The sequence below is a fragment of the Mauremys mutica genome, chromosome 2 (assembly GCF_020497125.1).
Source record: "Mauremys mutica isolate MM-2020 ecotype Southern chromosome 2, ASM2049712v1, whole genome shotgun sequence".
NCBI classification, from domain to species: domain Eukaryota; kingdom Metazoa; phylum Chordata; order Testudines; family Geoemydidae; genus Mauremys; species Mauremys mutica.
Genome location: NC_059073.1, coordinates 184,623,345 through 184,649,632, shown reverse-complemented (window position 1 = coordinate 184,649,632; position 26,288 = coordinate 184,623,345). Strand labels below are relative to the sequence as shown.

General features: G+C 43.2%; 1 protein-coding gene across 3 annotated transcripts in view; it reads left to right on the top strand.

Moving 5' to 3' along the window:
• Positions 1–4,284: 4,284 nt before the first annotated feature.
• The window catches only part of INO80C (INO80 complex subunit C), a 41,087-nt gene continuing 19,083 nt past the window's right edge, over positions 4,285–26,288 (top strand). Inside the window, exon 1 of one of the 3 annotated variants that reach the window (XM_045007306.1) lies at positions 4,285–4,880. In XM_045007306.1, coding sequence (XP_044863241.1) covers positions 4,416–4,880 — 465 coding nt within the window. In that variant the 5' untranslated portion in view covers positions 4,285–4,415. Of the gene's footprint in view, positions 4,881–4,986; positions 5,128–26,288 lie in introns of those variants that run through there. The other 2 variants (XM_045007305.1, XM_045007307.1) reach the window with 2 other exon arrangements.

Here is a 26,288-nt window from a genome sequence, read left to right as displayed (position 1 = left end):
AAATCAACCAGGGGCTCCCAGCTAAAGAGGTGGCTGGGAACCCTCAGGGTCAAATTAAAGGGCCCGGGGCTCCGGCAGCTGGGGGAACCCGGCAGGGCCGGCTCTAGGTTTTTTGCTACCCCAAGCAAAAAAAAATTTGGCTGTCCCCCTTCCCAGCCCTGGGCTCCCCCCTGTACCCTCCTGCTGCCCCAGTCCTGGGCTCTCCCCCCACCCACACACACCCCCTGCCGCCCCAGCGCTGGGCTTCCCCCTTTCCTCCCCACCAGTGCCCTCCCTCCACCCTGCTGCTGCCCCAGCCCTGGGCTCCCCCCCCAACAGTGCCCCCCCCCACCTCCTGCCGCCCCAGCCCTGGGTTACTGGTAACTCGCTCCCAGGGCGGGTCATTCAGCCGGAATTTTGGATGTGCTCAAAACACAGACAGGATTGGTTCCCATATGGTTACAGAGCTGCAGTAAAGTGGAACAATTTTCAGCTTGTGTGGTTGGAGGATATCTGGATGCATATTATAAGACTGTCCTCCATAAATGAGGAAAAGTTGAGGTGCCTTTATTATTCTTTTGTTCCACTCTTTCTTTCTATGGGGAATTTGCCAATGCAATATCACTGTCTTCCTTTCAAACAAACAAAAAGGCAATGGCAGTTGAAAATAGCAATTCCACTCCTAATAAGCATTTCTTGCTCAATTTTATCCTACTTTTTCTACAGCAAGTTACAGTGGATCAGTATATTTGATTTGAGAGAAATGAAGTAAAAGCTGCCCAAACCGAGCTTAAGCACTCCTGAATTTTGAGGTGTTCAAATCTGGAAGGCAGGTGCTGGGGGTGGGAGAGAGCTGTGGGCTCCATGGGGGAGCATGGCAACAACTGTCTGGAGCTGCACGGAGCCAGACATGCTGGCACAGTAAGCGGTTTGGAGGTTGGAGAAGGGGTAGGGAGTTCCAGTGGGCAGTCAAGGGACAGGGAGGGTTGGATGGGGCAGAGGTTCGGCGGGGCAGTCAGGGGACAGGCAGCAATTGGATAGGCATGGGAGTCCCAGAGGTTTATCAGGGGACAGGTAGGGGGTGGGGCCCTGGGGGGAAGTTGGGTGTGGTCTCAGGAGGGGGCAGTTGGGGACAAGGAGAAGGGAGACTTAGATAGGGGCTGGAGTCCCAAGGGGCAGTTAGGGGCAGGGGTCTTGGGAGGGGGTAATCGGGGGACAAGGACCAGTGGTGCTTAGATAGGGGGTGGGGGTCCTGGGGGGCAGTTGGGGCAGGGGTCCGGGGAGGGGGCAATCAGCGGCCACGGGCTGGGATTCAAAGGGCTCTGGGCTGCTGGCAGCCGCAGGGAGCCCTGAGCCCTTTAAATCCCAGCCGCGGCCGGGATTTAAGGGGCTCTGGGCTCCCTGCCCCTGCGGGCAGCGCAGAGCCCTCTGATTCCCGGCCGCGGCTGGGATTTAAAGGGCTGTGGGCTCCCCGCGGCTGCCGGCAGCCCAGAGCCCTCTGACTCCCAGCCGCGGCTGGGATTTAAAGGGCTCTGGGCTCCCCGCGGCTGCCGGCAGCCCAGAGCCCTCTGATTCCCGGCCGCGGCTGGGATTTAAAGAGCTCTGGGCTCCCCGCCGCAGCGGGCAGCGCAGAGCCCTTTGAATCCCGGCCCCGGCTGAGATTTAAAGGGCTCTGGGCTCCCTGCCCCTGCAGGCAGCCCAGAGCCCTTTGATTCCCTGCTGCGGCTGGGATTCAAAGGGCTCTGGGCTGCCCGCAGAGCGCCGTGTGTGGGGGATTTAGAATCCCCCTGCGGGCCGCACAGTGAGGCTCCGCGGGACACATGTTGTGCAGGCCTGCCCTACAGTGATCTTCTGGTCCGGGAAGAAATTCCCTGCTTGCAGCTTCTTGAACAGGCAGAGTTCCAAAAGATGCACGCATCATGCACCTTTCCAGACCAGCCCGCGTTAATGTCTGTGAAATGCTCACGGTTATCCACAAGCACCTGGAGAACCATTGAGAAATACCCCTTGCGATTAATGTACTTGGGGGCTAGGTGGTCTGGTGCCAGAACTGGAATGTGCATGCCAGCTATTGCCCCTCCGCAGTTAGGGAAGCCCACTTGTGCAAAGCAATCCACAATGTCACGCACATTGCCCAGAGCCACAGTCTTTTGGGGCAGGATGCAATTAATGGTCCTGCACACTTCCATCAACGCGACTCCAACAGTCGACTTTCCCACTCTGAACTGGTTAGCGACCGATCAGTAGCAGTCTGGACTAGCCAGCTTCCACAGTGCAATCACCACGTGCTTCTCCAGCGATAGGGCGGCTCTCATTCTCATGTCTTTGCACCGCAGGGCTGGGGCGAGCTCATCATACAGTCCCATGAATGTAGCTTTCCTCATGCAAAAGTTCTGCAGCCACTGCTTGTCATCTCAGACGTCCATCACAATGTGATTCCACCACTCAGTGCTTGTTTCCTGAGCCCAAAAGCAGTGTTCCACCGTCAGCACCTCCGTGAATGCCACAAGCAATCTTGTGTCATAGCTACTACATGTGGTGAGATCAATGTCGCACTTGTTTTAACTTTGTAGTGTAAGGAATAACTCCACTGCCACTCATGACATGTTGGTCAGAGCGAGCAGCGTACTGGTCAGCAGTTCGGGATCCATTCCTCCAGCCCGAAAGACGCAATACACAAACTGTTGAAAGATGGCACCAAATGTGGACGGAAGCACAGGGATTGCTGGGATGTGAAGCAATACATCACAGGGCATTGGGACAGGACCCAGGTTGCCCCACGACCCCCTCCGCCTTCCTACAAGTCTCAGCAGCAAAAGAGAAAGAGGTGCTCTCTGGGATAGCTGCCCAGAGTGCACCGCTCCGAATACCACTGCAAGTGCGACTACGCTATTGCACAGGCAGCTGTTAGTGTGAACACACACTGTGGTTTTCCTTCTATGCTCTCTGAGCAGCGCTGTAACTGCCGGTGCTGTAACTTCGAGCTAGTCTACACTGGCAACACTAAAGTGCTACCGTGGCAGCACTTTAATGTGGCTTGTGTGGTCGCAGCACTGGGAGAGCTGACCACCTCCACGAGGGGCACAGCTCCCAGCACTGGTGCACTGTCTACACTGGTGCTTTACAGTGCTGAAACTTGCTGCGCTTGGGGGTGTTTTTTCACACAGTGCTGTAAATTGCCAATGTAGATCAGCCCTTTGTCAGTGTAGAGTGCTCTTAATCACAAAACCACCCAACCTCTCAAATTAAATCAACATCAGGGGCCACGTGAGGTCTTGTCAAGGTTAGGTAAATTTACATTGGTGTTATTGCACTGATATGCAAATTAATAATCTAGAGAAGCCCTTAATTAACCACCTATTGCGCTGAATGGGGCAACTCGAACCTTCTAGAGCTTGTTTCAGTGTCCCTGGAAACGAAGGCAGATATTGCTGCATCAATTATACCTGGATCAGATTATGAAAGCTTTCTTTACGATCATAACAGAAGGCTTTCACTTAAAAGAGAGAAATTGTGGAAAACAAGATGGCAGTACCTGGTAGCCAAAACAGCATGACTTTGCTCAAATTAAGTCCTGACTAGACCATTCTGCTTCCTCAGGTTTGCAAACAAAAGATTTTTAACCTAATCTTATTGCTCTTTTCATTTAAAGTTTTGACACAGAACAAATTTCCTGTACAGCCATTTCATACTAGATTAACTAGAAATTCATCCTAAAGAATTTCAGGGTTTTTAAATGAGACAAGATGGGTGATGAGGTAATATCTGCTAATGGGCCAACTTCTGTGATGAAAGAGACAAGCTTCCTAGCTTACCCATGTATGAGCTGAAGAGGAGAAAGCTTGTCTCTTCCACCAACAGAAGTTGGTCCAATGAATATTACCTCACCCATCTTGTCTCTCCAATACCCTGGGCTGGGCCCAATTCAGCTACAACTCCACTGCAAATAAGGTTTTAAATCACAGTTGGAGCCAGATTTTATTTTCCTTTACTTCCAGTGCAATTCCACTGAATATACAGGGTTATGCAGCTGTTTGTGTAGCATCTGGCCCCTGATACACCAACAATTCAGTATTTGCTTCTGATAGGTGAACACAGGACTGGGCATATTTTGTGGATACCTCCTACCCCTAAAACAGTCCTCCTGGACTAGGAGTGAAATACCAAGGCCAGGTCTAAGTTTACATTGGTATAATTAGGTCACTCAGGGGTGTGAAAAATCCACACCCTGATTGAGGCAGTTATACCAACCTAACCCCCAGTGCAGACAGCACTATGTTGAGGGAAGGGCTTCTCCCACAGACATAGCTACTGCTGCTCATGGAGGTGCATTAAAGACACTGATGGGAGACACTCTCTTGGCCACAAAGTAGCCGCTTCTCTGAAGTGCTTCAGCAGCATTTTAAGCGTAGACCAGCCCAGAGGCCACCAGGTACATGTCAAAGGGCTCCCAGGGCCTTGCATTTCCTCCCCCAGACCTCTGGTCCCGCCCCCATCACAGGCTAGTCCCAGCGCGCCCCGGGGACCTGCAGGAAGGAGGCTCCCCCAACATTCCAACCGCACGTGCCGCTGCGCCTGCCCAGCCCCCACGGACGGCGGAAAGGGCAGGAGGAAGCCGCGCATGCGCAGCGGCTAGACTGGGCCCTGGAGCCGCCGCAAGGGAGCGAAACCGGCCCGCAGCCCGGCGGCCGCACTGCGCATGCCCGCGGGGAGGGGCGGGCAGCCGGAGCCGGAGCCGGCCTAGTGGAGGGGCGGGGATGGCCAGTCTGGTGCCAGGGGCAGCGGCTCTCGCCGCCCCGGGAGCGGCCCGCAGCAAGAAGCGTCCGGCGAGCCCGGGCAACGGCAGCGGCCCCAGCAAGAAGAAGAAGGTGCCGGCGGCGCCGAGCGGCCCCCAGCTAGCGGTGAGTGCGCATGTGCAGCGGGACGGGGGGGGGAACGGACGGGAGGAGTGCGCATGTGCGAGAGATCATACACCCCCCCCTCCCCCCCGCGGACCCCGTTCCCCAGCCTGCCTCTCCCAGTGCCCTGACCCGCCTCCCACCCCACTGGTGCCCTTGAGCCCCATAAGCCTGCGTGGCCTCGCGGGCAGAGCACTGGATCAGGACCCTAGAGCTAGTTCTGTTCCTGCCTCTGCCACCAGCCTCCTGGGTAAGTGTGGCACCTTTGTGCCTCCATTTCCCCATTTGTGAAATGGGGGTAATGACACTGACCTCCTTTGTACAGCACTTTGAGACCTATTCTCATACAGTCCTAGAGCATCTCAGCACAAAAAAATCAAGGGATATGTCCCCCAATATACATGGGTGAGTGCAGAAATGGGGGACACAGTAATGCAAATAGGGCTTTGCAATGGAAATGCTCCCACCTGAGCTAGGCTAAGCCAGATCCCAATCACCTGGGTTAACTGTGTATTGTAGCCATAGCTTAAGGGATGTAACCTCACATAGGTGCAATAAAGGCATGTTTAAAACCAATTTATATGTATCTAGGTCACTAAAAGGTGGTGTAATCATGTTAGAACTTCCAATCAGACCCTGCTTTGGAGAAGTTAGGTTTAAGCATGATTGCTGCAAACCCAGAATCCTGTACTATGCTCAAGGACTTGTCTTCAGCCCAATGTAATTCAAATAATTGGCCCTTCCTTGAATCCCACCACATACAAATCTCTTAACTCAAGTGTGATGGTGCTTTTAACTCAAGGTAGCCTGTTGGGATACATGTTGAATTAGCACAACTCATCAGTTGCTAATACAATTGCTCTTTGCATCTTGAGTGTTATTTCACAGTGTGGGCTGCTCTCGCTTGAATTAAACTAGCACAGAGGAGTTAACTCTGCAGTGAAGATGCATGATACTACACCACTATGTAATAGGCATCTCTTGAGCTATGCCTACCAAATGAGGAGTAAGGCCAAAGGAGCATACAAGTCTTTACATGTGAATGTTGAAAAGTTGAGTCTCTGTAGGCTTTGTGTGTATATAGTGTATATCCTCAATGATTTCTATTCCTTTTTCAGGAAGCATAAGTGTCTAGACCTAGTAAAAAAACAGGAAAAGTTTCCATGACAAAAGTTGGTTCTTATTTTTCATAGAAAAGTATCTACTTTCACACTTCTTTGATTAGCTCTAGTGGTATCACAGCTTCTAAGTGAGCATTACTGACAATAAGGTTGCTTATTTTCACAAAAGCCATGAGCTCAATGGGGATATCTCTTGAATTCCCAGCAAATCCTCTGACCCTGTAACTTGAAGATCACCATCCTTGTGGCATTTATAGATCTTCCTTTCCCCTTCTGTGGTATTATCAATAAGTAGAGAGTTATTTGGCCCGCTGTTATTTGTAACACTGGCTATTAGCTAAAACAATGTTAAAAATGAGTGCCAACCATTATCACATTTGACAACCATTTTCAAGAGCTGTTGTGGCTAGCAATCTGGATGTTCAAGGATGGTAAGGGCTAAGTGTATATTTTATATGTTGATAACTTGTTTATAAGAAACAATCTATTTTTATGTTTGAGATATATTCTGTGTCAATAGACAGCTGCTAGTAAAGTGAAAGAATCCTTCATTTCCTGCCCTAAATTGGGTTGTAGTATTTTGTGCTAAACACCTTTTGCATTCCTCCCTTGAGGTGGCTGCATTGCGCTGGTGGATGAAGTAATTTCTCTACACAGCATATGAAGTACTATATATAAAAGTATGCTATTGACTTCAGTGGTGCAGGGTTTGTTCCAAAAAGTCACAACTGAGCTCAGGAGCTTAGGCTCTGCCAAAAGCATGCTTAACCCCTTGGAATGAAGAAAATCTGCTGTCAGTCTACTGGTCGTCTGGCCATCAAACATCCACATGGAGTTGACTAGCTGTGGACAATGCCACATTCTTTGTACCTTAGACAGAAGAAGAGACACCCTGATGCAGGGCTTTTAAAACAGAAATAAAGTTGGTCTGTGTATTTTAGAGCGTTAGAAACACTCATCATATGGCATGTTCTTCAGCAATAACTTTTTCTACCCATACCCCATACATTTCTACAATTTTTAGTTACACAGCTACCAAAGTATTCATGCATAAACTGATTTATGACAGGATGAAACACTTAATAAATCCAGTCTCTAATCTAATCATAATGAAGCCAGTCATCAACCGGCTCTCACTCTACTTCATGAGTATCCCTCTGATTAAGTAGCTCAACCAGTCAGCGACTAGTTTATCCACAAACATTGTAAACCTTTCTGTACTTTTCATGAATAAGTTGCTTGCTGACTAGCTGGTAATTGTGGGACTTTTTAAAAACTTAACTGAATTAAATTCATCTGTCCCAACAGTCTGATATGTAGCTACACCTTTTATACAATCCAGTTTTAAAACAAGTTTTGTGTGAATGCTTAGTACTCTTCATACCCTTCACTTTCCAAGTTAACCTCTTTGACCTTATTTTTTAAAACTTTGCATGCTAAGCATATCACTAGTCATATGTCTCAATATGGAATTTTTTTCTTGTAAAGAAATAGACACTATGAAACAGATGGAGGAAAATAGACTTAACATTCCATAGTTTAAATCAGCAAATTATAGTCAATAATACACACATTACACACTTATGTAAAAGTCTGCAAGGTTGGGGCTCTAGATTGCCAGCTCTTAGGGTAGGGAAGTGCCTTCTTATATCTTTTTAAAGCACCTAGCACACTTTTGCGAATTGTGTAAATAATTATTGATGCACAGGACCTTGTGCATGGCCCTTGTCACCGTAAATGTATTTCACATGTAGTGCTTAGTCTTCACTTTTTCCTACATCTGTGGGTCAGTCTCCATGAAGTTCAACAAAAACTGTTTTTGTGGTGCCCCACAAGACTTATTTTCCCTTTGCGTGTTTTAGAGTAGTAGCTTCTACAGTGCTTGAACTGGGAAGAACGTTGGTATGGTTGAAGTATAGATTTCAAACAAAAAAAGGGAGTAAGGAAAGCAGTGAGAGCAAATGAAGTTTTGTTTATAAAATTTTTTATCAACTTCGCCTGGTAAAATAATTGGTTAATGGGAAAGTAGATTTGTATGCTCTTGTGCATCCTGAAAGAAGGACCAGGTTTCTTGCTACGTATCAATGCAGCTCTTTACTGGACTTGGACTATATTTACCCAACCCCATAACCTAGTGTATACATTGAGAACTTACCTTTAATTCATCTATGTCTCACAAACATGAACAACAAAATATTGTTCACTGTTTGTGAAAGGTATTGAGTCATGTTTGTTTTGGAAGGCCACAGCACATAATGCTCTTCAGTCATGTCTGCAATAAGAGACACAGCCCTTTTGAAAATAATGCCTGTATTTACCAAATGCAGAATTAAAAATGAATTTACAGGAGAGCATGATTGCAGTTTGATTACATCACTTTTATTAGTCTTACACAATTATTCCGCCCATACTGTTGTTCCATTGAAAAATACTTCAATCTTGCTGGAGTTCAGTATTTCCAATATTGAGGATTAATGTGCGTATGAAGTAGTGATGGAAACCAGTAGAAAATAGTTGCTTTTATTATTGATTGATATAGCACCATTCGTTTAGGGATTGTCTACAAAAGGATTTTTTTGTTGTTTGGTTTTTTTGCTAAAATGATTTCCACTGTTGCTCCAGTTGTTTCAGCTCCATCAGAACCAATGGGAGCCCTAGTGTGCTCTGAGCAGCTAGTGTCTTTTTTAAGCGTTGTGGCCTGGATACATAAAGGTACTTAAGTGTTGCAACACCTAAGTTTTAGGCATCTGGAAAATTACTGGGATTCACAAAGCCTGAGTTAGGCTTCATACAATGCCTGGGGACAAATAAGCACCTTGGAATGAAATCCTCAAAAGCTAGTGTGCTAGGCATGGAGCAACCTAAGCGAACCAAGTGGAGATGCTAATTAGAGGGGTGTATCTTAAGCCACATACTTTCACAGAATTTGGCACCTAAGTGTGGAGTGCAGGTAGGTGCCTAGCTCTGTTTGCAATCTGCAGCCAGGAACCCTCTCCTGGAGCTAGGCAGTTTAGGTGCCTGCCTAACTGCACACAAAACAGCCTATAGGAGGAGGTCTCCCTAACCTGAGAGATGATAGATCAATGTTCAAATCCCTGCTCATCAGGTAGAGCAGGGGATTTGAACTGGGGTCTCCCACATCTCCGGTGAGTACTGTAACCACTGGGCTAAAGGTTATAAGGGAGGGCCTCCTTCCTTCCTTGGCCATCTTGTGTGGAGTTAGGTGGCCTTTGAGTATGCCTAGTGGATTAGACCCCGCACATGATTTAGGTGGAGTTGTGCTGGGGATTAAGTGAGAGGTAAGCATCTGGACATCCAGAGTGAGGCAGCAGTGTACATGCTCAGAAGCAGAAACATAGGTGACTAGGGAATTTTTACTGAAAAAGCTTAGGTGCTGAGTGAATTTAGTCACCTGCAGGGTTGGGCGGCCGCCGAATAGGCGTTTTTTAGATCACAGTTGCACCTAAAAATGGGACTTAGAAGTCTATCCCCCAGACTTAGGGGCCTAAGTCTGTTGTACACAAAAGTACATGCTGCATTGTACAGCAGGATGTATTTGCTAATCAGAAAACAAAGAACAGAATGCCTGCCTTGAAGAGCTAACAAGCTAAAAGGCAAAATGTGACAGTGCAGGTACCTGAGGGACAGGAAAAACATTATCTGTAGGTTTGTCAGAAGACATTTGCACATGATTGACAGAAGACGGAAAGTGCTATTTAAGTACTAAATATCATCACATGGAAGGGTTGAGGTGCACCATTAGTTCAAAGGCTGCTCCAGGCATAGTAACATACAATAAGGTGGGTTTTAAATAAATGCTTCGCTTTGAAAATACCACAGTTTGTCCTATGCTTTGGATACATAGAAAACCCTTCATAACATTTCATGGCAGAGCTTTCCTGCACTTTTTTCTCTATGCATTAGCATATGTAGTTTCTCTTCCTATTTTTAATGTTGTTGTAAGTCTTGATATAGTTTATTTTAATCTTCATTTTGCAAACAGTTTTCTCCAGTGTCTCAATGGCATTTAAGAATTGGTTACATAAATGACTTGATATGACGTTTGTCTCAAACAGTGAATGTAGTTAAGGGGAAACTCCTTGTTTTTATATAATTAGCATGTAATAAACACTTTATTTTATTATGTCAAGTGCCTAAAACAAAAGTAACTAGGAGTCATACAATAGTATTAAAACATATACAAGTCAAAACGACAATATAATTCCCTTACTACAGGGTTATCTCACCCAAACAATCAAACAATGAGATTAATCCCCAAGATAAACACAAAATATTGTTCATGTTAAAACATGACTGAACAAAGATGATCATGAAATTAGGTATCTGATACAGTCATATTTTCTAAACCTCAATATCAGGGCCTTTACAAATACATGTATATGAATTACCATTATGTACCAAGAGCCTGTTCCATTGTGACCGCTTTCCCTCTGACTTCAATGGAACAGAATTGGACTCTAAACCATTCACCAAATATAATAATAAATAAATGCTGTTTTCTCAAAGTCATAAAAATACCCTCACTGTAAATAGGAAACTATCAAATAAATTTTAATGTAATTTTGTTTTAAAAAAATTCATGTTCAAGCTAACTTTAATTCCCTGAAAAATAAGATTATAGAGGAAAAGTTGAACTATCCTTAACTACAGAAGTAGTGAGTGCCACCATAGCTATCATATTGTGGTTGAGTACCCTTTACACAGCAGGGGCAGGCAAATTTTTTGGCCTGAGGGCTGCATCGGGTTTCGTAAATTGTATGGAGGGCCGGTTAGGAGAGTGGTTCGTGGCCCGGCCCCCACCTCCTATCTGCCCCCCCCGGACTCCTGCCCCAACCCCCCCGTTCCCTGACAGCCCTCTGGGACTCCTGCCCCATCCACACACCCTCACTCCCTGTCCGCTGACTGCCCCCGGACCTCTGCCGCCCCTTCCAACCCCCCTTCCTTCCTGACTTCCCCCCAGGACCCCTGTTTCCACCCCCAACCATCATCCACACCCCCACCCCCCCGACCACCATCCTGAACTCCACTGCCCTCTATCCAACCCCCCTTCCCCCTTACCGTGCTGCCTAGAGCACCAGTGGCTGGTGGCAGGGCAGCCGCGCCGCCCGGCTGGAGCTGGGCCATGCTGCCGCCACCACGCAGCACAGAGCACTGCCCCAGGAGCTCACAGCCCTGCCGCCCAGAGCATTGTGCCGGCAGCAGAGCAAGTGAGCTGAGGCTGCGGGCGAGAGGGAACAGCAGGAGAGGGGCCAGGGGCAAACCTCCCAGGCCAGGAGCTCGGGGGCTAGGCAGGACAGTTTCGCAGGCAGAATGTGGCCCATGGGCTGGTAGTTTGTCCACTTCTGCTTTACAGCATGCTGCATTGTAATGAGTTCCCACTAGGCAACTAAAAATTAATCACTCATTTAAATTAAATGAACTAAAAAAAGTGAAGGTTTCCAAACTTATTCTAATTAGTGTAACATTGTCTTCTGTAAGTTTTGTTGTGGCAAAAATAATAGTTCTCTATAGTTGGACATTTAAAAAAACAACAACAAAGCATGTTTCTGAACAACCCGTTGCCATGATAGTGATTAGGGAACCAGAAATGATGCAATCATGAGTGTGTGTAAATAATTATGTAGTTGTTGATTTTAAAAAAACCTGTCGTATCATTATGCTCTAGAGCCTAACTTTCATTTTCTGCCCTGAAGGTTGCTAAGATAACTGTAAAAATGTGAATTTAATGTAACTGATGAACCAATGTCTGTCAGGCCTGGTCTATGCTAATAAGCTAGGTCAACCCAGCTGTGTCACAAGGGTGTGAAAAATCCCCACCCCTGAACTACATAGTTAAGCTGACCTAAGTCCCTGTGTAGATAGCACTAGGTCCATGGAAGAATTCTCCTGCTGACCTAGCTACCATCTCATTGCAGGCAGTTTCTACACTGAAGCGCTACAATGGCGTAGCTGCAGCTGTGCCACTGTATTGTTTCAAATGTAGACAAGCCCTAAATCTGCAGGCAGCCTGAAGCAATACCTTTTGGAAGATATGAAGTGTTCCCATGGGATGTTAACTCAAATCTACTTAAGTCAATTTAAGTATCTGTCTTGCTGGATGTAGTGGCGATATTGGGGATATTGGTTAGCTAGTTACTGCTATGGGCTGCTGGGATGAGGAATTCAATTTCCCTCTCTCAAATTCAATCACATTCACATCTGTCCATAAGGAAGGAAGTATGGAGGAGATGCATCACCTCATTAGTACCAAAAGCCTCAAGGACCTTTTGAAGTAAAGCCTATGCTTTCACTGGGCTTTAACTCAACCAGTTTAGCACAAATTACCTTGTTTTAGCTAGAGTTTTAGACAATATTAGTTAGATTGAGCTAGCTTACATACTCTATCATCACACCTTTAAATTCTAGTCAAGTCAAGGCCCTGGAACGCCTTGCAAAGTTAGGCGTTGCAACAAAGCAGACAGCGAACAACTAAATATTAAATATGAGTATTAAATACCAGCAAGTTCTTTTATTGCTCTCCCAAAGATTAGCTTTATTTCCTAGGGGTCCAGAAATGAGAACCAGGACTGTTCTTAGATATTTGTTGATGTATAATCCATCCAATTTCTTAAAGAACCAGCATCCCTCCACATCCTTGGTGAAAGGAAAATTATGTTTATAACACACAATTAACAAACACTTCTCAGTAATGTTTATAATATCATCTGGCCAAGATAATAATATAGATGTTTTAATTCAGCTTTATAAAAGGAGAATAATTTTTAAAACTCATAATTTAAAAGATAGACTATTACGGCTGGGAGGTCTAAAAATTGAATTTGTTTGACGTTTGTCACATATTGAAGGGTTTAGAGTATCTGTAATCACAAAAGTATGTGTATTTCCAAATCAACCTACGCCAATCCCAGAGAAATGCTACCCCCCGCCCCCAGTGTGATTTGATTTGAGATTCAGAGTAAACACAGATGTGCTCCCACCCTTCTTTCTACATCATAGCACATGTGTATTGATTTTACTATGGATCTCAGTAAATTGGTGTCAGATTTTTCACCCTCTTTCTTCTCCCCTTCTCCCAGCATAAGGTTTAAAATAATTTACTTTAGCTAATGGGCATGCAACATCTTTTAAAAATCTATGCAGGATCTAGCAACTGCTGCACTTCATTTCATGATATATAACAAAAATAAAAGAGACTCAGAAAAGGACAAGGAGAATGATTGGATGTTTCTGTCAGAAGGAGATAATACTGTCCTACGATTATTTGATTTTGAAAGAGAAGTGTAAGAGGAGATATGACAGTGATACAGTATAGAAAATTTGATTCAGACACTTCACACATTAGCAAGATAGCTCACCTAAGATGTGATGCTCATAAAAATAGTCATGTTAGAATCAAATTAGCCGTTTAAAATGGTCAAGGTAAACAAGACTCAATTAGGAATAACGTGACTATTTATCTAGATACTGTAGCTTTATGCATCTGAACTGCTCTTCTAAACACACTACAGTACATGTTACAAGCTTGCACTGGATAGCATTTCAGTTTTTGCTTCAGAAAAGTGATAGACATTATATACACATGTTAATGTTAGGGTACAGAATTTAATAGAAAATTTAATTTTGCAGTTTAACAGGGTTTTAAACTTAATTGTTTTGTATTAATAAGTAAGCAAAGCAGAGACTTGTCCATCGGGCTATTCATTTTGTGATTACATTCCATGTATATTTACAGGTGCTAAATTATCTGCAGGAGTGGCTCTCTCTTTGTTCTCTGGAGATAGAGAATTATTGGACAATTAGAAGGAAAAACTAATAATAAACTGAATATAAAGGACAGAGTTTTTAAAAAACGGTGACAAAATTATAAGCTAATAATATACTGGAGACCAGTTAGTCACTCCCATTTCTATTGTCCCATAATAAAAAGGAAACATTCTGTTAAATAGAAATTTAGAACAGATAAAAATAAATAATTTTTCTGAATAATTGATAAGTACGCAGTGGCAGAAAGGTCCACATAGTCTATCATTTTAGGAAGACCAAATATCTGTAGTTACATTGCTATGAACATTTTTACAAAGGCTTTCTCTCCTCATGTTTCAGGGCATAAACTGTCAGCTGCATTCAGGAAGAAATTTTCTCCCCACTTGCCTTAGTATTGTACAATGGATGGGAAACATTTTGTGGATCTTTTTAAATCTTCCTCTGAGGCATTATAGGCCAGAGACAGGATCCCAAACTAGCTGAATCATTGGTTTCTTTCAGTATTGCAAATCCTATGTATCTATGCCTTCATATTAATTTTGGGGCGGGGGGGAGAAGAGACTGTTTGGTCTCTTATATGTGCATCATATTTCAGCAGTTTTCATCCAACAGAGAAAATTTTATGCAGAGAATTCCCCAAGCTCCCACATGCACACCGTCCTGATGCATGAATTATGTAAAAATCTTGAGTTTTGTTTAAATGTCATCACTTAAAAAATATCTGCAGTTCTGAGGGATAAATTTTTAAATGTGGGACAATTTCAAGTTAGATAAATTTTGTAGATTTCCCGCCTTGATAATGATTGTCTACTTATGGCACTAACTATGGGGCCAGCAGGGTGCTAATCACATATCTCTAACACTACTGAACAGTTGGGGAAACCGCTTATTCAGAGTTTCCCTTTCTTTCAGGAAGTGAAACCATGGGAAGAAGTTAACATAGTTTTGGAAGGGGGAGAAATGACAGAAGGGGCACCAGGTCCTCAGACAGCTCTCTGAAAGTCCCTGCAGAGACTAGCACAGTAATTAATACACTGCATGGTAGTCATACAGTTTATATCAAACTGCTCAGGCCAAACAGTAATATCCTCAATTTTAAAACATGTTGGTTTCTAACAATATGTAACAGCTTCCATATGTATTGCCATAGCTGCTTCTAACTGTAGTGAGTTGGATAGCGTCCTCACAGCACAATAAACTAAAAATTAACAAACTGGGATGGATGAAAACAATTAGATATCTAGACACTCAAAATGTTCAGGCCCCAAATTTAGCTCATCTTTTAAAGTTAGAGCTAGAAATGTTCTGCGTCTACCAAGGTGTGTCTTCAGTTGATAGTTCTGGACTGAATAAATGAAGATAAACTGTTAGTTTAGCTCTCAATTGTAAATTAATTATCCTCAAGTAAATTAAACATCCTGATGGGGAGTCTGGGTTGAAGTTGAAAGACAAAGTGATATACTCTCCTGTCAAACTTCATTTGCTGCATCCACAATTGCCTGCCCTTCTGTCCCCCTTTACCCATACTCCTCCTATCCACTCTTTAAAAAGGAGGGCAGTGGTGAATTGGTTTGCACTTGGTAGTGAGCCATGACCCAATTCTCTCCTCCTCCAGGTAAGTCTGGCCTGCGTGGATCCAGGTTACACAATGTCAGGTGGTACAGTGTCCTTTATCACTGCATAACATAAGCTTTAGCCATAAGCTTAATAACTATGTATTCACAAAAGGAGTTGGCCGATTCATATTTCTGCCACATCAAATCAGTTTGGGATTTACCAGTTCTGTTTTTTTTTTAACTCAAAATTGGTCTCAATCCCCAAAATAGTGTACTGTATTACATAAAAAAGAACAGACTTTGAAGTTGCCACTATTTTTATATAGTATACAACAGCTAGGAATGACAACATGTTTTAAAAGGTCCCAGTTTGGGGGCTGTCTAGCTCCATAGTCTTTATAGCTGTAAATGCTCTAATTCACAATCTGAGCACATCCTCACTTTTAAAAAAAAAAATTTGCCATGCTAAATATTTTATTGTGGGAGCTTTCTTACAAGAGCCCATAAAACCTCTCACAAAATCCCTTGTTTTTTTCTCACCTGCACTCTTGAAACTGGTGCGAATACTTCACTAATTCTGATGCAATGGAACAGCCAGTCTTTTCACAGCTATCTTTTATTTTATGTCCTGCAAAAGAGGCAATCAGGATGCAAAATATATTTAAAATAAAAACAGGACTGTCTAGCTGTCTTCAGGATATGTGGCAATTCTTTAAACTCAACCAAAAATATTGAGGTGCATTTTATTGCTACTCATGCCTTACATCTCATTAAAGCAGCATATACCAATCTCCTAGAACTGGAAGGGACCTCGAAAGGTCATCGAGTCCAGCCCCCTGCCTTCACTAGCAGGACCAATTTTTGCCCCAGATCCCTAAGTGGCCCCCTCAAGGATTGAACTCACAACCCTGGGTTACACCTCAAAGTGGCATTTGATTGTATAAAGGAAGCAAAGTAGTTCACAACAGATGCTCGTGTGATTCGGTTCTTTTCTAAACTAGAATTTGCCTGGTGTCTATTTCTGTTCACTTAGCAACTTACTCGTTATCCTGGAAAATGTAGGTCTCCTGAAGGTATTGCACCCACAGGTTTGCTGAGTACAGTCTCCATGCTACTCGGAGAAGAGAAGCCTCCCAGATTAAGGCCTACTTTCCTCTTTGGGTTTGTGAGTTTACAAGGTGAGGGAGGGGAGGTTACAATATTTGGTGAATGTACAAAAAGACTCTCCCTCCCAATAACACGAGCTTTCTTTACATAATCTCTAGCCCTAGGATTAGAAAATATAAAAATGGATGTGTAGTTACTTTTATTGTCCTCTTGCAAGTATCTTTTGGGTATCTGGTGGGGTTATTCATCCCTGATGTGGTGCACCTTTGGCAAGCTCTTCTGAAGCTTGTGTTACTTGTCAGTCAGAAGAATTAGTATATGATGTGGAACTCAAGGGCAGCACTGTTTTTGTTTAGTTTTGTTTTTCTGTAAATTGCTTTAAGAATGAAATGCTTCATATGTCACAATTGATTTTGGGGTGGTGGGAATGGTGGAGGATGTTTTGGGCATCTTATGGGTGTTGCAGAGTTTGTTCCTGTGCAAGAATGATGGAATCTACTGCTTAGGGTACTTTTAAACTGCAAAAAATCCACCGCAATATTGAGTTTCAGAGCCCAGATCAGCTGACTCAGGCCCATGCTACAGGGCTAAAAATAGCTTGGGCTAGAACTCGGGCTCTGAGAGCCACCCCCCTCACTGGGTTTCAGAACCTGGACTCCAGCCTGAGCGGGAACATCTACACTGATATTTTTAGCCTCATAGCACAAGCCCATGTCAGTTGATCCAGGTTCTGAGACTCATTGCCGTGTGTTTGTTTGTTTGTCGGTGTTTTTGCAATGTAGACATATGCTAAATTACCCTAGGACAGGGGCAGGCAAACTTTTTGGCATGAGGGCCACATTGGGTTTCCAAAATTGTATGGAGGGCCGGTTAGTGAAGGTTGTGCCTCCCCAAACAGCCAAGCGTGGCCCGGCCCTGCCCCCTATCCGACCCCTCCTGCTTCTCGCCCCCTGACGCGCCCCCCCCCCCCCCAGGACACCTGCCCTGTCCAACCCCCCTGTCCCCTGACCACCCCTGGAACCCCTGCCCCTGACTTCCCCTGACTGCCCCCCGCTGCCCCATCCAACCCCCCCTCTCATTCCTTACTGCTCCCCCGGGACCTCTGTCCCCATTCAACTCCCCTGTTCCCTGCCCTCTGACCGCCCCGACCCCTAACTACCACCCCGAACTCCCTTGCCCTCTATCCAACCCTGCCCTGCTCCCTGTCCCCTTACCGCACTGCCTGGAGCACCAGTGGCTGGCGGCACTACAGCCATGCCACCTGGCTGGAGCCAGCCATGCCACTGCACACCACAGAGCACTGGGTCACGCCAGGCTCTGCAGCTGTGCTGTCCCAGGAGCGCTCAGCCCCGCTGCCCAGAGCATTGCACCGGCGGTGGAGCGAGCTGAGGCTGCAGGGGAGGGGGAACCGCAGGGGAGGGGCTGGGGGTGAGTCTCCTGGGGCAGGAGGGTCCCACGGGCTGTAGTTTGCCCACCTCTGCCCTAGGATATGCTGCTAAAACTCTGCATTAAGACTCACTGGTTCATGCTGGCAGGGGGTACAGTTAGCCAGGGGGGAGGGATAGCTCAGTGGTTTGAGCATTGGCCTGCTAAACCCAGGGTTGTGAGTTCAATCCTTGAGGAGGCCACTTAGGGATCTGGGGCAAAAAAAAAAATTTGTCCTGCTAGTGAAGGCAGGGGGCTGGACTCAATGACCTTTCAAGGTCCCTTCCAGTTCTAGGAGATTGGTATATCTCCAATTATTACCTTAGCTCCCATCAGGACAGGAAAGTGGTGGGGGTGTCTGTCTTACTAGAGTGAAAAGGCAGCTAGGACAGAAGGAAAGCCTAAAAAACAGGTAAGGTAGGAAAGGGCCTGTGGATCATGTTATTTTATTGTAATTGAATTACTAGTTAAGCTAAAATCATGGAAGAGGTTAAGTTTGGACACTAGCTCAAGGTCCCTGGGTCCATGTGCTCTCATAGGAATTTGGTAAGACGTATATAGCAGTTACTACTGGAGACTAATTGGTTGCTGATTTCAGGAAGGGTATAATCAAGAGAACTGGTTGAAAAAATTAACTATTTTTCTGTCAAAAAATATGATTTAGTTGAAACAAATGTTTTGGGGAAAATCTTGGTTTTGACCAAATATTTGTTGGGAAGGTTTCTTAGGTCCAGGAGGAAAGCTGGGGGTGTGGGGGGAGGAGGGAGGAGGGGAGAGAGAGAATGAGCACCATCTGAGAATATCCAAATAGGTGATTAGGGCTCTCTACCTGATTTGGAGCAGGAACTCCCACATTCCAGGTAAGTGCCCTAGTCACCTGGCTATTGGCTACTTTGAAGTGGCTCGCATTCTTCATGAAACATTTCGACACAGGTCTCATTTTCATTCTGCATTGGAACTAAAGATATGTCTCAACCTCAGATTTTCATGACATTGATTTTTTTGTTTGTTTTGTTTTCTAGCCAGTCCTAATAATCAATACTCTTCTGCTTTCTCTTTCCTTATCTCTCTACTGCTATCTTACATAAAGCTTTTTAGTGGGCAGATGGACTATATTAGAGTTAGTGTTCTCTCTCTTCTCTTTCCTTGGTTGCAATCCATTATTTGATATCCCCTCTGAGAAATGTTATGACATTGAGGGCACATCAACAATTTGTGAGCCTCCTTTTCTTCCTGTACCTTGTTTCCTTAAAAGAACTGCAATATGTAAAATGATAGAGGCTAAATTCCGTAATAAAACTGTTTAAATCTAAGTCCTTGATTAGACTAGAACAATGAAAGTTGTCTTATGTTCACAGAAACATACGGTCAGATATATTCAGTCCTAATTTATTAATTGAATAACTTTTAATCACTAAGATGACTCCTTTATGCTTTTATTTTTAAAATGTAACAGTTCAGGAGAAATTATATTTTCTTCAAAGAACCCTAACTATTCTCTGTTTACTGGGCTCAGTCTTACTCCTGCTAATGTATGTCATAACATATACTTTACTTTTTTCATTCTACACATCCCAAGTTTCCTAACTGCAGAGCTTCTTTAGTATGCTATTCAGCTCCTGCATTTGCCACTGAGTTACAATTTTCGTAATAAAGAAAACTGTCAAATGTTATAAACAAGAAATAGTCCCAACCCACCAAATGAAATCTAAAAGTCAGAGATCTTTTGCAGTCATTTAAGCTGAAGGGAGGTTTGTGGCAAATGCAAATTGAATCAAGCTTTCCTGGCATTGTGGGAAGCTATCCACAGTTGCTTCCCAATTACATTTTATTGAGGCTTTTCCCTCCTAGAAAATGGTGTTTTCTTAAAATATCTGTAGGTTATAAGAACTTTGTTCAGCATAGTGCTTGAGTTTTTAAATGGAAAAATACGTTTTGACATCTGAAATCTATTGAGAAGAAACCAAAGCTTTTATTAAAGCTTGTCAGTCTGTTTCTGTGTTTGAAAGTTTAATAATTTAAAAAAAAAAGTAAATTCAAGTTTTTTCTTTTTTCAAATAAGCTGTACCAGTGAAAAGGGATTTCTTGTGTCATGAAATTGTTGGCTCTTTTGCCTTTAGGTTTTGTGAGATTGAGGACTAGAAATGTAATTAAAATCTTATTCTCTCTTTGGCTGCATTTTTAATTTTAAATTCAAACCCTTATGCAGTTTAATAGACCTTTTGTTTTATGGTATTTTATACCTATATCTAAGTGACTAAAGTAATTTAGTATTTTATACATGTTGGTCAAGTATTTTGTGACTGAAAGCACAAGTGTAGTTGAATGGTAGTGATTTGAAGCTCAGTCAGTGATGGGACACTAAATGAGTATGTCGCCCTTTAATCAAGAGCACTTGGAGTCTATGGTGTTCAGATGCTCTATGGAGAGCATAGAAAAGCTATCCATCACTTTGTGACAGTTCAGTCTTTTAGTGGATGAATAACATTTTAGTCTGTCTTTCTCAGGCAGATGGAATATGAGATGTTTCAAGCCATTTCAAAACAGAAAAGTTTGAAGGAATACGGTACAGATCGTTTTCTCTACAGTGTGTAACCTTTTTTCACTTTATTTATTTAGATTGCAATTTAACTGTTTTTCATGCCATGGTCCAAACAAGAAAATGCTTTTTACAGCAAGCTAAATTACTTCTCAACTCCAGTCACCTTTTTCTGAGTTAATTTGCATAGAGCAGTGGTCCCCAACCTTTTTGTGGCCAGTAGCACATTCATGTTTTCAGAAGAGTATGGCGGGTGCCAGTAATTTTTCAAGGCTTATTTTGTATTTGTACATTAAATAATATAAAAAACATCATATTTAATATTCTTCCCACTCTGGGTTGATCTAATACGTATGTTGTCTCTTATTTGAACCACTCATTTTGGAGCAAAATATTAACAAAATAATAAATTGCAAAGCACAAGAAAACAGCAGTATCAGTGCAGGATGAATACTCATATACATGGCTGGCTCCAGGCACCAGTGGAGCAAGCAGGTGCCTGTGTCAGCACATGCTACGGGGCAGCATTTGGTCCATTCCACAGAGGCGGAGCAGTTTGGTTTTGGGTTTCTTTTTGTTGTGGGGTTTGTTTTTTTTTGCAGCAGTTCTGGGTAGTGCAGGGAGAAGCCTGAGAGAAGCTGCGCAGCCTGCAACCCCAGAGTACTCTTTCCTCAGCAGGCGGAAGGCCCTGGCATCTCTTTCCTGCTGGGTGCTAGGCGGGCCCCACGCCTGCCAGGGACAGAGAACACCGGCACCTGCAGCCCTGGAGTTCTCTGTGGCCAGCAAGCATGGGGACGCGGCTTCTCTTCTTGAAGCCGGAGAGAAGCTGCAGCCCCGCGCCTGCCGTGGACAGAGACCACTGGCGCCCACAGCCCTGGAGTTCTCTGTCCCTGGCAGATGTGGGGCCGCAGCTTCTCTCCGGCTAAGCCACGGCCCCACGCCTGTTGGGGACAGAGAGCACCGGCGCCCGCAGCCCTGGAGTTCTGTCCCCAGCAACCACAGGGCCGTGGCTTCTTTCCCCTGCTGAGCACTAGGCAGGCGCACATAAATGCAACGGCGGGCGCCATGGCGCCCGCAGGCACCGCATGGGGGACCACTGGCATAGAGTAACACTTCATATTCAGCTGAGCCATTCAGCTGTTTGGCGGCAGGGGAAGGACAGATTTTTTTCCCATTCTTTTTCAAGGCTTTTATAAATATATTCAGGCATCATCAATGAAAAATATGTTAAGCTTTTTTCCCTCCATAAATGAAGCATCCACTTCTATATTTTAGCCTCCTGGTAACTTTGGCTTGGAAAAATGGTTTGGCTTGAATATTGCCGTATTTCTCTGAAGGCAAAGGAGATTGACCAATTTCCTCCAGATTTTCTATAAACAAACTGCTTTTCGGTTATAGGTCACTTAGAAAACTAATCTAGTTTGTCTCCTTGTTAATACCCCTTCATCTTTCCTTTCTAACTTGTGCACGGCTGCATTTGAAGAAAATAGCTTGTAATTAAGCAAGAGTATCATTTTTTGTTGTGAGTTTTTGGGGCACACTTCTACTCCTAATGAAATTTTTGCCTTTAATGTCAATCAATGGGAGTATGATCAGGCAGTGTGAGCCCTGAGTCTCCATCTTATTTACGCTGAGGTGGCAACAGTGACACTCCATTAACTTAAATGGATTTACTCCTCATTTATACTGTATGCACGAGCATATTGCCCATAATACTGGCTGGTTGCAGTTTATAAGAATATTATTCGGCCATGTACTTAGTACCCATGCCAGCCTCACTGCTATCCACATTTGAGGTTCTTTATTAATTTAGTATATGATGTTCTTCAGTCTCCTTCAGAACAAAACTTGCTGTATAAATGCAGTATTTTCTCCTGGTATGTGAACAGTCTCAAGCCAAGATCTCTGGTTCTCGGTTCTTTTCCTCACCCAAAATAAGCACATGAAAGCCTTTGATCCTCTTGAATGGAGAGTGCTCTTAAAAAGCCAATATATGCCAGAAGTCTGAAAAAGAAAAGGTTGGGGGAATTGCATCAGGTTTCCTTTTCCAATAGGGAGGAAGGAGAAATGTTTTCCGCCGAATCCAAGAACCAGTAACTTTCAACCAGGTTGGGAAGACTTGTGCTGTCTGTGCATTATTATTTATTATTTGTATTACTGTAGTACCTAAGAGCCCTAGTAATGGACCAGGACCCCATGCTACTGAATAAATCTTTATAGTTATCCCCTTTTCTGTCACAAAAATGAATATCTGGTGTTAATCTTGACTCTCAGAAGGGAGTGCTACTATCCCATCCTGATGCTGTTACTGAGACTTCAGTGCATTTGTTTTGGGGAATCCACTATTCTAAATTTTCCTACCACCAATATTGCAAAGCTATCATTTTATCTAAGAATAAAGCCCATCTAATTGTGACAAATTCGCCCCCACATCATCTCCAGTGATCTATAGTGCTAATTTTCCTCTTCTGGAGTATTGGTGCTCAGCTTCTCAGTATCTGCAGTCGCTTCACCACTTAGAGTTAAAGGAATTAAATATTCAGAAAGCAAAAAACCTGTAGGAAGCTTGTTATAAAGTGAGAGCTAATATATTAAAACAGCTTAATAAATGTTACAGTATGATTAGTATTAGTTGGTATTCGGGGAAATATCTGACATTCAAAGTCTATTCCCTGTTTTGAGAAGTCCGCTGCTATTGTTGCTATCACCCAGTGGCATTCTTTGGTGAATTTCAATATGCATTTTTCAGTTACCTTAATTTGCTACCAGTGAAAATACAGATTTAACCCATTCCTCAGTTTTTAAATACCATGTTACTCCCTGGCCAGTTGCTACATCATTATACTGTAATCAGGATGTCACAGGATGTTATGCAATCCTGTAAAGATGTGACAAGTTGAGTATCACAGCTTTGAAGTGTAACCTATACTCCAAAGATGCTATAGGTAATCATATGGCTCACAGGAAGTGGACATTATCGAGTTAAGAATTCCAATGTAGAATTTCCTGATTGAAAGAAGTATTAGGAGTCAGCTATCTAAAGACTACTGTAATAACCAAAGAGACAAGATGGGTGAGGTAATATCTCTTATTGGACCAACTTCTGTTGATGAGAGAGACAAGCTTTCGAGCCATAGGGTGGTTTATCTCTCTTGCCAACAAAAGTTGGTCCAGTAAAAGATATTACCTCACCCACCTTGTCTCTCTAATATCCTGGGACTGACACGACTACAGCTATACTGCATACAGATTATCAGCCCTTCATTATACAGAGGTCAGAGACAAGTCTGCCCTCTTCAGGCCCAATCATGCGCTCACTGAAGTCGGTGGCAATTTTGCTATTGATTTCTAGGGCCTGATCAAGCATCAAAGCTCCTTTACTGTTCACACTGGTTGTCTACATGAGGCAAAACCACAATACTAAAAGTATTACACAATAAGAGCTATTATGAAAACAAAAATACGACATAGAAGATTATCTTTATTTATAACTGAAGTACTCAACATAAGATCTATGGTAAAAATTGGCTAAAAATAATATTTTTTACTTCATAAACAGTTCCCATCTTTCTTTTTCTTATAGAGTTTAATATCAGGTCACAGTTTCACAAACAAAACTTTGATTTGGAATTTTTATCCTCAAGTACTCCCATTTGGAATTGCAGTTTTTGAGGTACTGTTTGGAACAGCCAGCAGAAGGGGGGATAAGATCAGATAAATTTCCTACAATAGTGTATACATGCAGTTTCTTTCCAATCCATATCACCATTGTCCTTGTGTCAGCAGTAGGATGCCAGCATTGTATGGGTCTGATAGCTGTTGCTGTAAAAAACAAACACACCTTTAAATATTTTTTTCACAAAATACTACAATGAAGTTGAAACCAAATTATAAAATACAATACACAAACTAAATGTAGTCCAAATGGATTGGGAAATGACATCGTCAGCATAAATCAGTTATTCCAATATGGAATTTTCATCCCCTTTTTAAAAGTTAGAGAATTACGTAGTTTCACTGAAGAAATACTTAAAATGCAGACAAGCAATTTCAAAGCAAACTAATTAGACTTGGAACTCAGTCCCCCCAAAAACCCACATTGCTGATTCCACTTCAAAACAGCCAAAACAAAGAGTTCTGCTTCCATGTTCTACAAGTTTCTGCTGTCCTCTCCCAAAATTAAACCAGATGGATGAAGAAATCTTTGGGGATGAGATGTGAAATATAATACATCAGAGGCAGGGAATCTGGAACAAAATATGTAGAAAAATGAATAAATCTATCAAAACCTAGGACTGAAACTAATGTGCAAGTAGGCAGCTTTCCCAGCCTGCTCTACCAGTACAATCCAGATGTTATCTAGAGTCCAAACTAGACTCATTCCTGGGGTTTGGCTTTATTAACAAAGAAACCAACATTAAGGTAGCAAAACTCAGCTCAGATCTGCTCCCCAGACTTGTCTGCTTCTGTGGCCCATTTGTTGGGAGTGCTCTGCCTAAGCCAGAGGCCCTCTTCCTCCAGACTCTTACCTCTCCTTTATCCAAGAGGGGTAGTTATTCATCTCCCTCACTGGGCAGCAGTCCATCCCTATTCATCAAAACACTCAAGCCATAATTAAGCCCTACCAAATAGGGATGGATTTAAGCATGTGCTTAAATGCTCTGCTGAACTGGGGCCCAAGTCAGAAAAACGTACCTAATCCTTTCCCAGCAGGATTAACATCTGCTGCTAATGTAGGTTGTTTCAGGCAAACACTGTCAGCCTATTACAATATTATTTTTTATTATATTTATGACAAAGTACTTGCTATTTTTAGGTTATTATCCAAATGCTGGGTGAATTGTGAAGTAAACTGGGGAGGAGGTATGAATTTAGCAGGAATTTAGCCACTGGGTGATATAGGGTTAGCAGCACACATTGAGCAGGATATCTCTCTTTAAGATATATACTTCCTCATTGTGCTGCTGAAAAGCTGACTATTTAATAAAACTGAGACTGAAAGGAGCTTTGAGAACCAAGCCCACTCTTAATTCTGGTTTTACTAAGATTAGAAAGTGAGCAATTAATTTCTTTACTGCCAAACTCTAAATCCAAGCAGAGCTATACCACGGGGAGACTTGTTTCACTAATGTTAGAATGGGAGAGGATACCTTTACTGAGCACTAATTATCCTTTGACGTCTTTCAGGTTCTTAGCAGTGGTTTGTTCTTGTTTATCGTTATATTATTCAATTTCAAGTTGTATGGGTATTATAATAGAAAAACAGGATCATATTAGTTAAAATTAATTTGAATGTTTATTTTGCCTCTTGAAACTTAAAAAAATAGTCTGAAACAATAAGTGATGTTTGTGATTTAAATCACTGGCATTTTGAAGCACATTTTGAAACAATTTTTAGAATTGTTGAAAATATTTGACTTCGTAATTAAAATGTTGAGGATTTTAATTCAGAATTTATACTGAAAAGGGAGCTGAAAGGCTTTCTAGTTAGAGGAACTCAGGAGATAGCAGTGTAGGCAATTTTTCTAAGAACGGAACCTATTCTGGAAACAGTGTTTCAATGAAACTCTTTTACATTCTTCCAAAAAGACAAGAACATTAAATTAAATATCCCTCTTCCATCTCAGTACTACAGTAAGTTAAAGTTTTAATACAAGCAGTGATGACTGTTCATTGTATGAGATGGTCATGTCTTGTAAGCATGTTTTTATCTCAGTTACCAGGACTTTAGGTTTTGACCATCATTCTCAGTCTAGCTTGATATAGCAGTAGTTAGTCTTATACTAAGAACCTGTAATTTCTTAAGAGTTTGATCTTGCAAAAGCTGGGTGTTGTATTTGCAACTGAGTGTGAAAATCCCATTTATGTCAACCACTAG